Source organism: Bipolaris victoriae, assembly GCF_000527765.1.
Source record: "Bipolaris victoriae FI3 unplaced genomic scaffold scaffold_44, whole genome shotgun sequence".
NCBI lineage: Eukaryota > Fungi > Ascomycota > Dothideomycetes > Pleosporales > Pleosporaceae > Bipolaris > Bipolaris victoriae.
In genome coordinates this window covers 123,055-138,686 of record NW_014575348.1, presented here as the reverse complement: position 1 = coordinate 138,686, position 15,632 = coordinate 123,055, and the positions used below count along the sequence as shown (strand labels likewise).

The following is a 15,632-nucleotide window of genomic DNA, read 5'->3' as shown; positions in this document are numbered from 1 at the left end:
GGAGTGATCTTTGAAGACATATCTGCCATTATTGAGCTTGTAGGTGTTGGCAAAAGTGCGATCGCTGAAGAGCTATCAGTCGTCATCGATGCTGCATTTGTCGTTGAAGCGGCGGCATACGTGTTTGTGGTCTCAGGAGCATCCGTTGCATATACAGTGGTGTATTCGGTGACTACAACTGTGCTGTAAGCTGGATACGAAAATCCCTGCATTGCTGCCTTGATCTTATGAAGTGATTTCGAGAATGTGATGATGGTTTTCCTATTCCTAAAAGTTGTTGGATGCTGTTTTGCCTTGGTTTTTCAAAGTTAATGTTGGCTTGTGGAATTATTGTGGCGAAATTATAAGTGAAGCCAGTCACAATCACTGTTGAATGTATCGTAGATAGACGCTTGGCTTTGTGAGTACACCATATATGGAGCCAATGTGTAAAGGCACACCCCCAGTTCATGGATTGACCTTGATCAAAGAATGCTATGTATACACACAATGTGTCTCAGACACTCTGTCATATGGACAGACTTAGTGGATGATCTTAAACAATTTATTTGATAGGACTTTGGAAGAGCCAATCATTGTGTTCCAGCAGATTTTCCATCGTCTTCATAGACTGTAAGAAAAGAAGCCATCACCAGCTATGGTTTTCAAATAGCAAGAGATCCAATCTATGCTCTTAATTCACGACCTACATTGAATTGTCATCCCTCAAGCAATATTGCCGTGTGTCTGCTCCATGTGTTTGTAGGTATCTTGCCCTCTATCGAACGTCTTCATACAGAACCAGCAAATGTGGGTCCGGCACGATATGCACTCCATGTGATTGCAACCAAACGCTTTCTCAATCGGCACCCCGCACTTGGGGCAGTCTCGCACATCATTATTCTTTTTCCACTGAGCGAGTTCTTCATCTCCCTCCAAAGCAGCTTTGATCAGGGCTTTGTTGGCTTCACATGTGATCCCATCGTGGGGGTTGTGATGGCAGCTCGTGCAGATCGAGCTAAGGCAGCCGTCGCAGTCAAAGATTCGAGGGTTTGTAGTCTTTGAGATTCTGTAGAAGCGGTCACAGTCTGGTGTAGAGCAGTATTGGAATTTGGTTGTTCGACTGCGAAGATATGAGGTCAGGGATGTCTGAAGAAGATTATCGTATTCAGTCCTAGAAAGAACTTTCTTCACATCATCAAGAGTTATTGGAGATCCGCAGACAGCGCCCTCCCCAAGACATTTTAGCGGGAAAGAATCGGCAGACGTGCACTGCGACACGAGGCAGGAACTGCAATAGAAGTGATCGCATGATGTCTTGATAGGTTCTTCCGGTGGGGTGAAGCAGACCGGGCACAATAGCTCGGGGGAGTCAACGCTGATGGAGAGCCCAGAGATTTGTGTTTCCAACGAAGGAGATGCAGACCATGTGAGGATTTCCTGTATCTGGGCCACATCTTTTGTGGAACCTTCGACGATGATTCGCTTCGGATTGCTGATGATATCTAGCTTCACTTTGTCCTTTCCAAGAGCAGCGACAATTTGTCGAAATCCCCCTTTGAGGGCAAAAGCCAGAGCCTCGGGATCAAGAATGACAGTGTGGGAATGTTCCTTGAGCTCTGCACATTTTGCCACCAGAGCGCGTTTGACTTGTTCGATACCCGTGTCGTCTCCGTATAGTCGAAGAACCGATCGACGCAGATCCTGGTGTATGAAAACACCATTTGCGGCTCCAAGATCGTCCAGAAAGCTCTTTGATGAAGGTCTAAAATATGACGGTTCTGTGATCGGGCCATTTCCGTCGGCGACGATCTGGCCCGCAAGGAGCTTCTCCACGGCCGACTTGGCCTTAGCGACTGGTTCTCTGGACTGACCAAAAATGCGGATTTGGGTATATTGTTTGCCTGGACCTTCGTAGCTTTTGATCTGAACGTAATCCGTTTGCCATGTCTGGTCAACAAGAGAATTGAGCCGTGGTTGAATGGCTGCTAGGATTCGAGAAGAGACCGACAATTTAATGGACACAAGAGGAGTGACTTGCATCTTATCGTTCGAGCTTGTATCGAGGCGGGTTCCGTGCATCTTCTTGACTGCATTACGGGCTGCCTCTGTTTCGCTGAACTTGGCGATAATTTTCGTTCTACTTCCCCCCTTTTGGGAACTGGGGGTACACTCTCCTAAGAGGGTACCGTGACATCGAAGTTCCATGAGGGCTTTTTCCTCTAGCTGTTTTGCAGTCAATATGTGAGATTTAGGCCCCCAAGTCACGTTAAGGGGCTGTGGAGAAGGAAGAAAGCGCCGAAGTCCAGCTTCATTCGTGTTCACATCAAGATTACCCACTTGTAAGGACCGGACTGGTTGGTACATGACATCGAGCTTCCTTCCCATGAGTTGGTTTGAGTCCAAGTCTTTGATGCGTTTGAGTGCCTGCTTCGCTTTCCAATCCGTCTCATATTGGAGATACGCCACCTTGGAAGGATTGAACCATGAACATGTAACACTAGTAAGCTGGAGTCGATTCATACCGGATTCTGTCTCCCCTCCAAGTTGCATCTTCGACATGTGAACTTCCGCATCTCTGAGGCGAATAGGGCTATCCCCAAGGCACTGGAGAAGATTGTTGGCAAAGTCTGGATCACGGACTTTAATAACAGCTGTCTTGTGGAGCTTTTCCGGAATGTATTTGAAGCGAACACAATCGGGAGTTGCTTGTGCAAAGCCCATGCTACTCAAGTGGTCTACTACATCTTGAACGGATGTGTGTTGAGATAGATCGGATGTGGACACGGCGGAGAAGTCCGAAATCAAAGAGACTGAGGAAACAGAGGCCCCATCAGCAAAAACCACGTTAGCCCCTCCAATGTTCCTTGGTATTTTGATTTCATCATGCTCACTGAGGGAGCTATTGGAGTAGGCCCAAGTGGATGCAGCAAGGCCAATATCCGTGATGGGCCTGTGGTCCGACAGCGTCTTCGACATAGCACGATTGCCTTGAATGTCGTGACTGTAGGGACATAGCTCTCCCGTTTTGCAGATACCTCTTTGAAAGTATATGCACGGTATGCTTGACCTACTGTCCCTGGATGTGGGAAGGAAGGCTGTGGCTGTAGATGTAGCCAGGTTTGAATGCTCAAAGGTACAGGAGTTTCCCTTGGTACATGTACCTTGGAGAAAGAACCTGCAAGGTATCTTCGTTTTTGGAACGAAGCCGCCCGAGTGCGAGCGACTGATAAGTTTCGCTTTGCGTTCCGGAGAGAGATGAGTAGGTGCCGTATCAGGATGTTGGAATCTACACTGCTCCCCGTTCAAGCAGCGTCCAGCGACAAAGAAGTGGCATATTTTGTTCTCCATCATGGAGAAGTGGTGGTGAGGTGGGGTTCGAGATCAGGCTCCAGCCTTGTTTTGCTCAAAGAGCGAACGTGCTGCCGTGTAACGTCAAATAGGCCAATTGAACAATGTGGCGCAGGGCTAATGATTCACCACGCCGCAACCGGGTGAACCCCGAATGAAAAGAACCATGTGACCGTATCGCGTATTTTTGACAGCAGCCACAAGTGCCCAACCGTATGCTTAACTCCCTGGTCTTCGCAGTTTAAATTAAACTGCAATGATTTTGCTGGATGTGTAGCCGGCAGCTCAGAACCACCAGGACCGATCAGCGTGGCGGCGTTGCATGAATCATCTTCATAAAACTGTCACAAGGCTAATGACGACCTATCATTGTGATGTTGAGGATCTAATAGTATGATGCTGCTTGCTGTAATTTTTATAATAGTATAATGCTCGTAAAGTAGTGTATGGTAAGTGAAATGGCATGTACATAGTACTGATAACATGATATTATTTGGCATGAGTTCCGTAACGATTTCAACTTGCGGTCAAAAAACACTTGGATAGCAGCAAGATTTTTTACCCCCCACACTGGACGTGCATCAGCTTGTTCGAAGTGACTGCAAACTAGTCTTACCGTGAGATGAATGAGTGAGGTTGCTAGATCGCAACTGAAAGCAATGTCCGTTGATGCATAATACCTTGCTGCACACGCGATACACAATTTAGGCGCCGTTCATACCATACTGAGAAAAATCTGTGTACTATCTTCATTTCTGCTACTGATTAGACTTTCCGGAAAATCTTTCGCTAACTTATATTTTGCTAGAACACGCTTTACCTTTTGTTTCTTTTGGTAGCTAATTTATCTAGAAATCAGGCTGGTTTGATTCGCACTTCAAACATGAGGTGGGTTTTTCAAGATGATCGTGATATCATCATTTTCGGCCGCTGTGCAACATTTTGTTCTCTGGTATTAAGTGATTGTGATAGAACAATTGCAAGCCCCGAAACGTCGCGGTTGAGACTTCGTCAGAGAACGGTTAAATATGTCAACATTTCCTCCAATGTAAGGCCAAGCAGTACAAAACTGCTATATGCTAGTCTTATGCAAATTCGTTACCAGAGAAGGTACTGCTCATCTTCGTGACATGATAATCTATGGAGCTTTCCATCTCACACTCTCTCCTTCCTCATGCCGTGCTCTCGCACCTTCTCGACTAGCCCTCCGCTCTTCCCTTGACCTAACGTCATTTGATTACTGCTGTCGCCTAAGCAGCGACTTAAAGGCATTGCTCCCTCGCCGCATCTCAACTGTTCTTTCATACCTCGACAACACCCATACAACCAGCCTATAAATCCACAACGCATATCTTGGCTTAAGCAGCACAACCACATGTCATCCTGTCAACTACATACCTACGGGAAGCCACGAACAATTTGTTTCAACTGTGAAGCGCGATCCCATGGGCACGCATAACATTCTGTAAGTATTTGATATATGTGTTCCGAGATTGGAGATCCAAGCTAATATCAGAAGCTCGAAGATCTGCATCGTTCATCGCGTTGTTACTAGCATTACTATCTCGACTAGCACTCCAGAGCTTATCTCTCATCATTCTTCGCATATTTTCATAATATCACTACTCAACAAATTTACCAACACCGGCCTTGATGCGATGCCAAAACCATTCACTATATCTAGCGACTCCAATCCACCCCCTTACGAGCAACCCAAAAGTGAACGTGTAAGCCTACCATCAACACCTCAATACACCAAAGCATCCGTCATGACCATGTGGCCCTCCCACGACCTGCCCAAGGAGGGAACCAAGGGAAATCGGTTCAACCGTGAAGTGCAGCGTTTTTCTGTACGGTTAGACCTTTGTGAGTACTCAACACATGTTCTAATACAGCAGATCAGAGCTAAAATTGAAAACTATAGGCCTTAAGTTATTGGCTTTCGTTATCACTCTTGTCGCCCTCATCTTATCGCATAGGCCCCGAAATACAAGCATGGCAGAATGTTCCACCAGTTCCACGGCTAGCATACACGAGCTGCGCGAGCACTATTTAAACATGCAGGGCATCTATAATGAGCCTCTTGAGCTCAACAACTATGTGAGAGCTATCAGAGCTATCGTTGAAAAGGACCACTTGGAAATCGAACGCATCGACAAGAGGCTTGATAATTTCACTACCTTCAGGTCTCATGGCGTTCTCGATCATCCGTTGAGCGCCTGGATATACATGAGCAATCAGCCAACATCATCAGAGGAGGGTCCGAAGCTAACAAGAAGTTACTTTTCATAGTGTTGTTCATCGGGGAAGTTTGTTATCGAAGGCAGGTGACCTAGTGATAAGGTACAACGCATCGAGGGATTTTTTTTAGTAGTAGTCAGCCCGGCTGTTCAGCAGCTCCTCCAAATCCATCCTCATACTACTACTGTTTTGACTACCTGTCTGTTCCTACTGTTTTTCTTGGTTCCGGTATTTCACAGTAGTACCGCTTACGAGCTGCTAGGACTATCTTACAATAATCGTTTGACCAACTTGATCTCTCCCTGAGTTAAGCATTATTACGTTAAGCATGCATCAGACGATTGACCTCACTGCTCTTGGTAGCAATTCAAAATGCTTCCTGTAAGATTCGCGGAACGCTGCATACACACACGAGGCGTGCCACTACCCCAAGCACCGCCATTGCACTAGACCTGATTTGGAAAGTAGCATGGCCAAGACGTAGGGCCCCAGCAGTAGCGTCGGGGTAGTGGCTTTAATAAAATGCAGTAATATTACTGCATTCGGAAGAGAATCTGCAGAAAAAAAGACACAGCCTTGATGCGGAGCAGGGTTGAACATAGTGGCTTGCTTGTTGCAATGCACTTGCTATTCTGGTGTATAGTAGGGGCCAAAATGCAGCCTATTGCATCAGTCGGCGACCATACAGTTGGCTTCCTTGAAAAGGGTAGACATGTATAAGAAGATGAAGTAATTTCTTGCTATATTCTAACATCTACCATCATACGATCTTTCGCACTTTTGAGAGACTAGACACATCATGAAAGCGTTCATACGGTATGCAACAGCAATTGCTACCATCTTGCCGTTGAGCCTCGGCTCCCCTTTGAATGCAAGAGGGAATACCAGCATGGTTTATGATTTCTCCGAAGTAGGTCTCATCTGCTAGTGTCAAAATCGATGGAGACTTACACATACACAGTTGACTGCAAGCCCATCGCTTGCTTGGTCCCCATGTTATAACAACTTGTATGAGCATTCCAATCTTTCGAGAAGAACAAAGACCAATTGACCTTGCCAGTACTTGTGCCCTGCTAGAAGTACCACGCGACTACGCCAACAAAACCGCCGGCATCCTCAATATCGCCATCATCAAGAAACCCGGCCCAACACCCGATGCACAAGAAGTCCTCGTCAACCCCGGCGGCCCCGGCGGCTCATCCGTCAGCATGATCCTCTCGGGCTCCGCCTTAATCGAAGCCAAAATCGGGACCGACTACTCCCTCGTAGGCATCGACCCCCGCGGCATAAACAACAGCGAACCATCCAGCGACTGTTTCCCGGGCTACTCCTTCCAAACCCGCAACGCCATCCTCGAGGAACCCCTAGGCCTCGCAGACATAACCTCTGAAAAAGCACTAAAAACCCACCACCAATCTCTCCTCGGCTACGGAAAATGGTGCTCAGACATGTACAGCGTGAACGGCACCGCACGCTACGCCAGCACCGTCGCCACAGCACAAGACATGCTACACTACATCCAGCTCCGCGCCACCGATACCGGAAAAGCACCCGAAGACGCCAAACTCTGGTACTACGGTATAAGCTACGGCTCCATCCTGGGCCCCACCTTCGCCAGTCTCTATCCCTCACGCGTGGGCAGGATGATTATAGACGGCGTGCTCGACCTGGCCGACTACTACAACGGCGGCTGGGAAACCGCCACAGACGACAGCGACAAAGCCGCGGGCTACTTCTTCCAACAATGTTTCGACGCAGGCCCCGCACTCTGCTTGTTCCACCAAAACGCCTCGTCTGCCCGCGTTATCCAAGATCGCTACGAAGCGCTGCTTGAAGAGCTCAAGCAAAACCCTTTTGCGGTCGCCCAGGCGATTCCGGATGCGAGGAATCCGTTGACAGTGCCTGGTGCGCTGGCGCCGACGCCGTATGTGTTGCAGTGGACGGATATCACGAGTCAGGTTTTTGCTTCGCTGTATTATCTCAATCCGGCGTTTGTGGTGTTGATGGATTACTGGCTTCTTGCTTTGCAGAATCGCGATGTAGCGGTTTTGTCTAGTATTACGCTTAAGGCGCAGATTAATAGTTTTAGTCCGACTTACGATGAGCGCATGGGACGGGCGCTAGTTGTGTGTTTGGATTCGGATGGGCGGTCGAATTACACGGAGTTTGAAGCGTATAAGGGGTTTGTGGAGGGGATGCATGAGAAGAGTAGGTATGGTGGGTTGCATATTGCCGCGCTGAGTGGACCGATTTGCAGCCAGATGCAGGTGAGGGCGCCTGAGAGTCAGCGGTTTGATGGGGTGCCGAAGGTGAATGGGACGTATACGCCTATTTTGTTTGTATCGTCAGTTGCGGATCCTGTTACGCCTTTATCCGCGGCGAGGAAGATGAACGGAGAGTTTCCTGGTTCGGGTTTACTGGTCTTTGATAACGTCGGTGTAAGTTCTCCCTTCACTCAAGATTTCGTTTTTGGGGATACTGACTGACTGGTTTTCACAGCATACTTCACACTTCCAGTCGACCAAGTGTGTTTCCGAGCACGAAAAGCGATATATGCGTGACGGAACCCTTCCGCCTGCGAACACGGTATGCGAGGTTGAAGAGCCCAATCCGTGGATCGCTCTTGCAAAGCTATCCAATGCCACTGGAACTACGCCGTTATGAACTTAGTACCATATCCATAATGAGAGTGCTCCTATCATTACTCCCGATTAATCAAAAGGACACGATATGGTCGGATCCAAGAGATAGACAACTTGCATGCAACGAGCAGGATTTAGATAGAGTTGTATACAGGGATAATACATGACCATGTTCCTTGACACATGTCCCAACATCACCCACCTTACCTTTCGGTCTTAATTGATCCTATGTGCTCACATATTCCACAATCAATGCCATATTGACTGCAGGAATAAAGACAAGTTCCTCAACCCAGGCGACCCTTGCCGCCTCCATACTTTCCTTCTGGTCCCTCGAGATGAGCATCCAACACGGCCGAAGTACCGCTCAACACCGACTTGATAGCTTCCGGGAGAAGCTTGCCCAGCTCGTCAGCTGTGCTCGCGTGCGCAGCCCATATCTCGCCACCACTTGCCGCCTTGGCGATGCCAGAGTAATCAGGTGTGGGCGCAAAGCTGATGTTGAGCTCTTCATTGCTGACTTTGGAGCCTTCGCCGTCAGGGTGGACGAGCAGCATGGAACGGCGTGGGGCGTTCCAGCCCTTGTTATTGAGCACAATGGTGAGAACGGGAATCTTGTAGCGCTGGGAGATCCAGTAGACGGAACCAGGCACAGAGAAGAGATATGTGCCGTCGCCAACAATTTGGCATACAAATTGCTTCTTGCCTTCATAGTCGGTCGCAAGCTTGATACCCAGGGCACCGCCACCAGACCATCCAAGACCTCCGCCGCCACAGTTTATCCATGATCCGGGCAACGTCGCTTGTATCTGGTCCGCGACAAAGCCGGTTTGAGTGACGGCTTCGATGGCCCAAATTGTATCTTCTGGGCATTGCTTCTTCAGTTGGGAGCAAAGGTAAGATGTGCCATAATGGCCCTTGTCATCAACCTTGGCTTCGCTAGCGATGCCTTGGAGTTTCTTCTTGTATGACTCTTGCAAGGCCGACCATCGCTGATCAAAGAGCTGACTGGTGAGCTGTTCTTTGAAAGCAGACTCTAGGTGCTCGTTCAGCTGGTTCAGAGACGTGTACGAATCGGCTTGGTAGCGTTGAACGGCGTTGAGATAAAAGACAGGCATCTGCTGCTTGAGCGGATCAACGTCGACATGAAATATTTTCGCGTCTTCTTTAGGATGACACTGTGTGTTAATCCATGGTACATCACAGTCGAGTACTAGAATGACATCGGCTGTTTTGATGGCCGGGTCATTACCGTAGCGCAGACCCAGCCACGCCGGGTGGTTTGCTGGGAAACACATGTCACTGCCTCCTGTATCCAACACGCGGATGCCTTTGATATTGTCTGCTAGTCGGACGAGCTCCTTCACTGCTTCGTGATTTCTGCCAGAGTAGCCAGTCACAATAAGAGGTTCCTGGGCCTTAACCAGAGCTTCGGCGATTGCTTTGACGCCTTTGGGAGGAAGTGCAGCTGGCTCGACGGGTGCCCAGTAGTCCTTTTTCAGCTTGTATGGGGTCAGATCCTCCTCCATAGGCTCGCGCGCGCCGTACAGATACACCGGCCCTTTTGGATCGCTCATGGCAAAGGACAAGGCGCGGTTGACCATTTGCTATGCAGTTGTTAGCGTTTCCGCATTCCATGTCGCAGTCTAGCACACCTTGACATTCTTTCCAGACTTTATCTCGCCCGTATATCTGCAGTATTGCTCCACAATCTGTTTCTGGTCTGGCACATCCTGTATCCAATGAATATACTCGGTCCTGCTCCCACGCATCTCACCCTCAATGGTAAATGGGGACAGGCCGGCAAAGATGAGAACAGGTGCGCGTCCACACGAAGCATTATGCACGGCAGCTCCAAGACCTTGTGTTCCAACATCGACATGGACAATGACACATTGGGGCTTGCCCGTCAACCTCGCATATCCATCGGCCATGGACAGAGCAACCATCTAACCATATTAGCCATTGTGTAACCTTGGCTGCATGTAGGCTACTTACCTCATTTGGGCACGTGATAATTTTGGGGAATTGGCCCTTGGCCTCATTCTGGCCTTTGACAATGGCCTCGATAATCGAAGGATGGTCGGATCCGAGGTTGACAAAGACATGACTAACGCCATACTCCCAAAGGGCCTCAAAAAAGGCAAAAGACGCAGTGTATCTAGGCAAGGTTAGAGAGCGTTTTATGCAGCACCGAGATAGTCTATACTTACACCATGGTGTCTGATAATTTTCTGGAGAAAGTTGGAGGAGGGGCATTGTATCCCCGCGACGGCCATGTTAAACAACGGCTGGTTGCCCCACAAGCGCGGGGAAGCTGCGATCGCGGCAACGGTTGTCGGATGACATCTGTTGTCGGCCCGGGGATTTTTCGTCAAAAGTTGATACTGTTCTAACCTCTTATCATCAACAAGATGCTGCATGTGTGAACCAGAAGGGCTATCTTCACCCCGAGCGCACCTTACTTGCGCCGAGCGTTAGTACTACGTACGCTGTATGTACTATCCGTGCTGCGGGGCGGCGCGCTTCCGCTCTTCGGAACACCCCCTTTGATGGTCACCATACTCACAGGACTACGACACTACGAATGCCGATCAAAGACGCGTAATACCGTCTCAGAGATTTCTAGTCTTTCGCGTTTCGTAACATGGCTGAGTATGGTTCTGCGCGAGTGTCATGTTGCACAATTGACCAAACGAAACCCGTTTCAAACTCTAGTATTTGTGTGCTATCACGGTAAGCCTGTAAAAGCTCAAAACACCCATTGCTTATTTCTCTTTACTCAGTTTTTCGATTTCCTCCAAAAGTCACAATGTTCGTCAAATCGACCTCTGTCGCTGTCTTTTTTCCATTCTCCGCGCTTGCCTATAGTGCAACATGCTCGAACCACCACGCACCCAACCATCTTCTACGTCACATCTGCAGTGGGCCTCCAGACGTCTATGTAGTCGAGCCCGTCAATGGAAAAGGCTTGGGTGTCTTTGCCATGCGCGATCTTGACATCGGTGACATTATCATGCGCGAATCGCCCGTCATCAGGATCAGTCGGTCCAAACTCACAAAGGGAGGCGAGAATCCCATGGCTGCTGTTGCAAAACTCGTCCACGACGAATTCAAAACGCTTTCGACCAGCGCACAAGAGCAGGTCTTGGCACTGTCTTATTATGCCAACGGTACGGTGAACACGCAGTTAGAGACAGTGGGGACCATATTCCGCACGAATGCGTACAATACCGGCGACAAATTCAGTCTGTTTCCTAGAATCGCTCGCATCAACCACTCGTGTCGACCAAACACAAGTTACTACTGGAGCGAGAAGCTCAATAAGCACATCGTCTTTGCCAGCCGGAAGATCAAGGCTGGAGAAGAGTTCTCCGTCTCTTACATTTCGCTTTTGCTTGCTCAAGAGGACCGACAGAAGCTGCTTGATCAATATGGCTTCAAATGCCAGTGCGAAGCATGTGCTCAGAAACGCGCAGCCAGTGAGGCCAGCGATAACCGTCGCGTCACTATCAAAAACGCTTTTGATAAATTTGATAGTCAGCTATTCCAAGATCCTCCAAAGACCAAGGCCGAAGTGGAATATGCCCGCAAGAGTGCTGAAGTGAGCGTTCAGCTTGCCCAGCTTGTACAAGCAGAGGGCCTTGCCGACTACTATGCGAGAGCTTACCGGATCGCCGCCCTCAGCTTTGCCAAATTGGAGAACTGGCAATCTGCCACGGATTGGGCAAACCAGGCGTATAAACTACGGCATATGGAGGATCCAGAGTCACCGTATACGATAGAAATGTACGAGCTGACGTCCATGTACATTTCGAAATGGCAGACCCAGCTCACGGGCCGGTCCTGAACTGGATGTATTTTATTAGTCCATCATTCTATAAACGAATTGGAATAGCATACACCCTCGATCCCGCTACCGAGTGGCGAACTAGGCGTCCCAGACCTGCGGCTCGCACATGCGGCCCTGTTCACCCGACATGCCGCTAATTAGCCTAATCCGGAACCACGCCGCCGCACCTCTATACCCACCACGTCTCTTCATCTCTCGGCATACCAAATCCATTGGAACCTCCCCTTCTCTTCTCAAAACTCCCATTCAACACACAATCAAAGCAATAATGGCGACTCAAAGATTAATCGACACCACCTCCCGCGTGCGCAAGAAGCCCATGCGCATCCTCGTGCTGGGCATGTGCCGCACCGGCACAACAACCATCACTCTCGCCCTCCGCAAATTAGGTTTCACCCCCCACCAAATGCGCAACGTGCTGTCCAACCCCTCGGACCTCGCCCTCTGGCAAGAAGCAATAAACCTCACCTTACTCCCCCCTTCAGATCGGCCTGCCCACCAACGCAACCAAGCACCATACGGCAAACAAGACTTTGACAAACTCCTCGCAGACTATGATGTCGTAGCCGACCTCCCAGGCTGCCTCTTCGCAAAAGACCTAATAGAAGCATATCCCGACGCCAAAGTCATCTTAACTCTCCGCAACTATGCAGACTGGGAAGATAGCATGCGGGAAAGTATCTGGTGCCTGGATACATGGCGCTTATTCACTTTCTGTCGCCAATTCAATCTTACCCAACTTGCGCCCCTGATGCAGCTCGTGCATTCGGCGTTTAAAGTGCATAGTGCGAATCAGTATGGCGGGCCCGCTTCAAAAGCTGCCTACGAAAAACATTATGAGGAAGTGAGGAGTGCGGTTCCTAAAGAGCGGCTGCTGGAGCTTGATATGGATGGGGAGGTGGGATGGGAGGCTTTGTGTGGGTTTTTGGGGTCGGAGGCGCCGAAGGAGGGGTTTCCGGTTGTGCAGGAGGAAAAGGCTATGCGGAAGGGGTTAGAGAGTGCGTGGTGGGGTATGGTGCAGTATTTTGTGCTGCTGATTTTGTTGCCGGGATCGGTAATCGTTGGGTCGTACTTTTTGTTTGTGTACGCGGATGTGCTGAGGGAATATAGAGATATGCTACTTTTGATGGTGAAGAAGTACATGGATACTGGGGAGTGGTAGTTTGATTACCCTTTTTTCGCAAGAAAATCTAATGATATTGTCTATTTGCATATCCAGTCATGATGATTCGAAGCTAAGCCTTCCATCGGAGTAGCGTAAACGAATGCTTTCCAAATGTAAACTTGCCCTTTCCATCCCAACTACTCTCCTTAATCCCCACTTTCTGCTCCCCATTCGTATTCACAACTCCAATGTTCTCCCCGGTAACTGTATGAACCTCTACCTTGTCCGCCTTTAGCCCAGGGATATCGACTTCGAAGTCCCGTGTCTCGTGTATATTCGTAACAGCAAGGTTAACGAACCCATCATCACTAAGCACAGCACTGCAGTCCAAATACGGTGTCTCAATGGTACCGCGGATCCACTTAGGATTCGTGCGGCCAGTGTACTCGGGTGTACGCACATTAAGGGCGATAGTGTGACCACGCATGTACTTTGAGAAAAGGAGAAGGGGCCACCAAGTTGTTTGCTTGACAAGACCCTCCTTGGTAGTCATGAGCGGAGAGATAACGTTGACGCTCTGTGCCACAGTAGCCATGCCAACATCTTTTGCCTGACGGATGAATCCGTTGAGGAAGTTCGCTACGGCCAGAGCGTCGGAGAGGGTGTACTTCTCTTCTGCACCCTGTTCACCGGGGGCACGCACGGGGTCCCAGACGTTCCATTCGTCGAAGCAGATGGTTTGACGGGGCACGGTTTCCGGTACGTTGTTTTCAATGCGGGCGAGGTCGATAAGACTGGATGCCATTTGGATTGCTCGCTCGGCTGCGCGGGGGGCTGTGGCGTTGGGGAGGTGCTCCTTGTCTGCAGTGTAGATGTGGATTGAGTGCATGTCAATCAGGCTCTTGGTCATGTCGCCACTGAGGCCGTGAACATCCAACTTGACGCATTGGTTTAGCACATAGTAGTCCCAAGATGAGTAGCCAGTCTCTCCACACAAGATGGTGGTGATGGTTGGGTCGAGAAGTTTCAATGCCTTGGCCCATTGGTAAGCCTTCTTAGCGTAGTCTTCTTTGGTCATCTGCTCCACTTGCCATGGGCCCCAGCACTCGTTTCCGAGAGCCCAGTACTTGACCTATCACTAAAGTTAGCAGACTGCTAATGCAAGCCACGACTCGCACCGTCTGGAGCTAACGCACGTTGTAAGGCTTTTCGCGGCCATTCTTGCGTCGAAGGTTGGCGTAGTATGTATCTCGGTCCGAGTTACAGTATTCAAGCCATCCAAGAGCTGTTGAAATCAGCCAGGTGTGATAGTAGATCCACTTTATTGCATACCTTCGTCCAAAGTGCCAGTGCCAAAGTTCAAGCAAAGATAAGGCTCTGTGCCGACCTCTTCGCACCATTGCATGAACTCATCAGTTCCGAAGGTGTTGGGCTCGATGCCGATCCATGCAAGCTCAGGCCTGGCGCCGCATTAGTCCCAATATTCTCTCTGGGGTTCACTCTCCCGAAATGCTGGGTGGTAGATCTCCACAGGGTAATGGACCCTGTAAGCGGACCTGAAACAACCAAATGGTCTTTTGTTGACACATGGAAGATTTTGTTGACTGTAGGATTGCCGACCGAGGCTCAGGCAAGACACTAGTGAATACGATGATGGTCTTACCTCTTAGGCCTATTCTCTTTTGGTCCAACGCCATCAAGCCAATGATACGTTGCAACAAAGTTTCCACCTGGGTAACGCACCACAGGCACTTTGAGTTCTTTGAAAGCCTCAATGACGTCTTTGCGGAAACCTCGCTCGTCTGAGAGAGGGTTGCCGGGATCGTAAATGCCGCCGTATATGCATCGGCCCATGTGCCTGGTGCGTGGCTTGTTAGCCGAGGGAAAAACAAAGAAATGCATATTTCGAAAACCCCAAGCCGATAGGGCGCCATTGTCAAGCTTACTCGGTAAATCCACCATAAAGGTTGTCATTGATCTTAGCGACCTTGTGGGAGGGGTTGATGGAGATGGAGGGGGTTTCGCTCTCTTCGATTCTGGTAAAGGACGCCATGATGGATAAAGCCGGCAATTGTCCTAGAGGTGATGACAGGAGCAAAGAAGACGAAGTCCAAGTTTTCAATTGCAAGTTGATAGTGGTACGACCTGCTCGAGGTCATAGAAAGCTTCATGGCGTAGCATGTGGTTTCCAACTAGGCGCGGGCTCTAGTACAAAGCCAGCTGGCGCCTCCGGCACAAAATGGCATGCTCATTCGTGGAATTTAGGCTGCACGCATCGTCGCATCACACGTCTGGCACACGCTGCACTTGGGCCGTTTGAAGTAAACCACCCGTGCTTAGGTTCGGGCAGCCAAGACATATCCCACCAGTGGTGGAATGATGTATCTCCCAATTCAGGCCTCCGAGTGCAGATGATTACCTATCTGGACTGGCGCCGAATGTATACATCGGTTTGATTTGA

At 49.4% G+C, this 15,632-nt stretch overlaps 7 protein-coding genes across 7 annotated transcripts; 4 read left to right on the top strand and 3 right to left on the bottom strand.

Moving 5' to 3' along the window:
• Positions 1-705: 705 nt before the first annotated feature.
• On the bottom strand, positions 706-2,958 carry COCVIDRAFT_26807 (hypothetical protein; the record flags this gene model as incomplete). Its single annotated transcript, XM_014700934.1, has 1 exon — positions 706-2,958. The coding sequence occupies one exon, from the start codon at positions 2,956-2,958 to the stop codon at positions 706-708; it is 2,253 nt and encodes a 750-aa protein (XP_014556420.1).
• A 1,817-nt stretch (positions 2,959-4,775) lies between these two features.
• On the top strand, positions 4,776-5,622 carry COCVIDRAFT_16157 (hypothetical protein; the record flags this gene model as incomplete). The annotated part of the gene is made up of 3 exons (XM_014700917.1): positions 4,776-4,795; positions 4,904-5,196; positions 5,255-5,622. The coding sequence occupies 3 exons, from the start codon at positions 4,776-4,778 to the stop codon at positions 5,620-5,622; spliced, it is 681 nt and encodes a 226-aa protein (XP_014556403.1).
• A 748-nt stretch (positions 5,623-6,370) lies between these two features.
• Positions 6,371-8,235, top strand: COCVIDRAFT_99707 (hypothetical protein; the record flags this gene model as incomplete). The annotated part of the gene is made up of 4 exons (XM_014700978.1): positions 6,371-6,481; positions 6,533-6,579; positions 6,632-8,009; positions 8,071-8,235. The coding sequence occupies 4 exons, from the start codon at positions 6,371-6,373 to the stop codon at positions 8,233-8,235; spliced, it is 1,701 nt and encodes a 566-aa protein (XP_014556464.1).
• A 265-nt stretch (positions 8,236-8,500) lies between these two features.
• On the bottom strand, positions 8,501-10,431 carry COCVIDRAFT_26805 (hypothetical protein; the record flags this gene model as incomplete). Its single annotated transcript, XM_014700933.1, has 4 exons — positions 8,501-9,820; positions 9,869-10,162; positions 10,212-10,374; positions 10,427-10,431. 4 exons carry the CDS (start codon positions 10,429-10,431, stop codon positions 8,501-8,503), a joined length of 1,782 nt encoding a protein of 593 aa, XP_014556419.1.
• A 594-nt stretch (positions 10,432-11,025) lies between these two features.
• Positions 11,026-12,063, top strand: COCVIDRAFT_26804 (hypothetical protein; the record flags this gene model as incomplete). Its single annotated transcript, XM_014700932.1, has 1 exon — positions 11,026-12,063. The coding sequence occupies one exon, from the start codon at positions 11,026-11,028 to the stop codon at positions 12,061-12,063; it is 1,038 nt and encodes a 345-aa protein (XP_014556418.1).
• A 271-nt stretch (positions 12,064-12,334) lies between these two features.
• COCVIDRAFT_37955 (hypothetical protein) lies at positions 12,335-13,228 on the top strand (the record flags this gene model as incomplete). The annotated part of the gene is made up of 1 exon (XM_014700977.1): positions 12,335-13,228. One exon carries the CDS (start codon positions 12,335-12,337, stop codon positions 13,226-13,228), a length of 894 nt encoding a protein of 297 aa, XP_014556463.1.
• A 73-nt stretch (positions 13,229-13,301) lies between these two features.
• On the bottom strand, positions 13,302-15,224 carry COCVIDRAFT_26802 (glycoside hydrolase family 51 protein; the record flags this gene model as incomplete). Its single annotated transcript, XM_014700931.1, has 5 exons — positions 13,302-14,303; positions 14,368-14,456; positions 14,504-14,631; positions 14,835-15,029; positions 15,118-15,224. The coding sequence occupies 5 exons, from the start codon at positions 15,222-15,224 to the stop codon at positions 13,302-13,304; spliced, it is 1,521 nt and encodes a 506-aa protein (XP_014556417.1).
• Between the last annotated feature and the right edge of the window lie 408 nt (positions 15,225-15,632).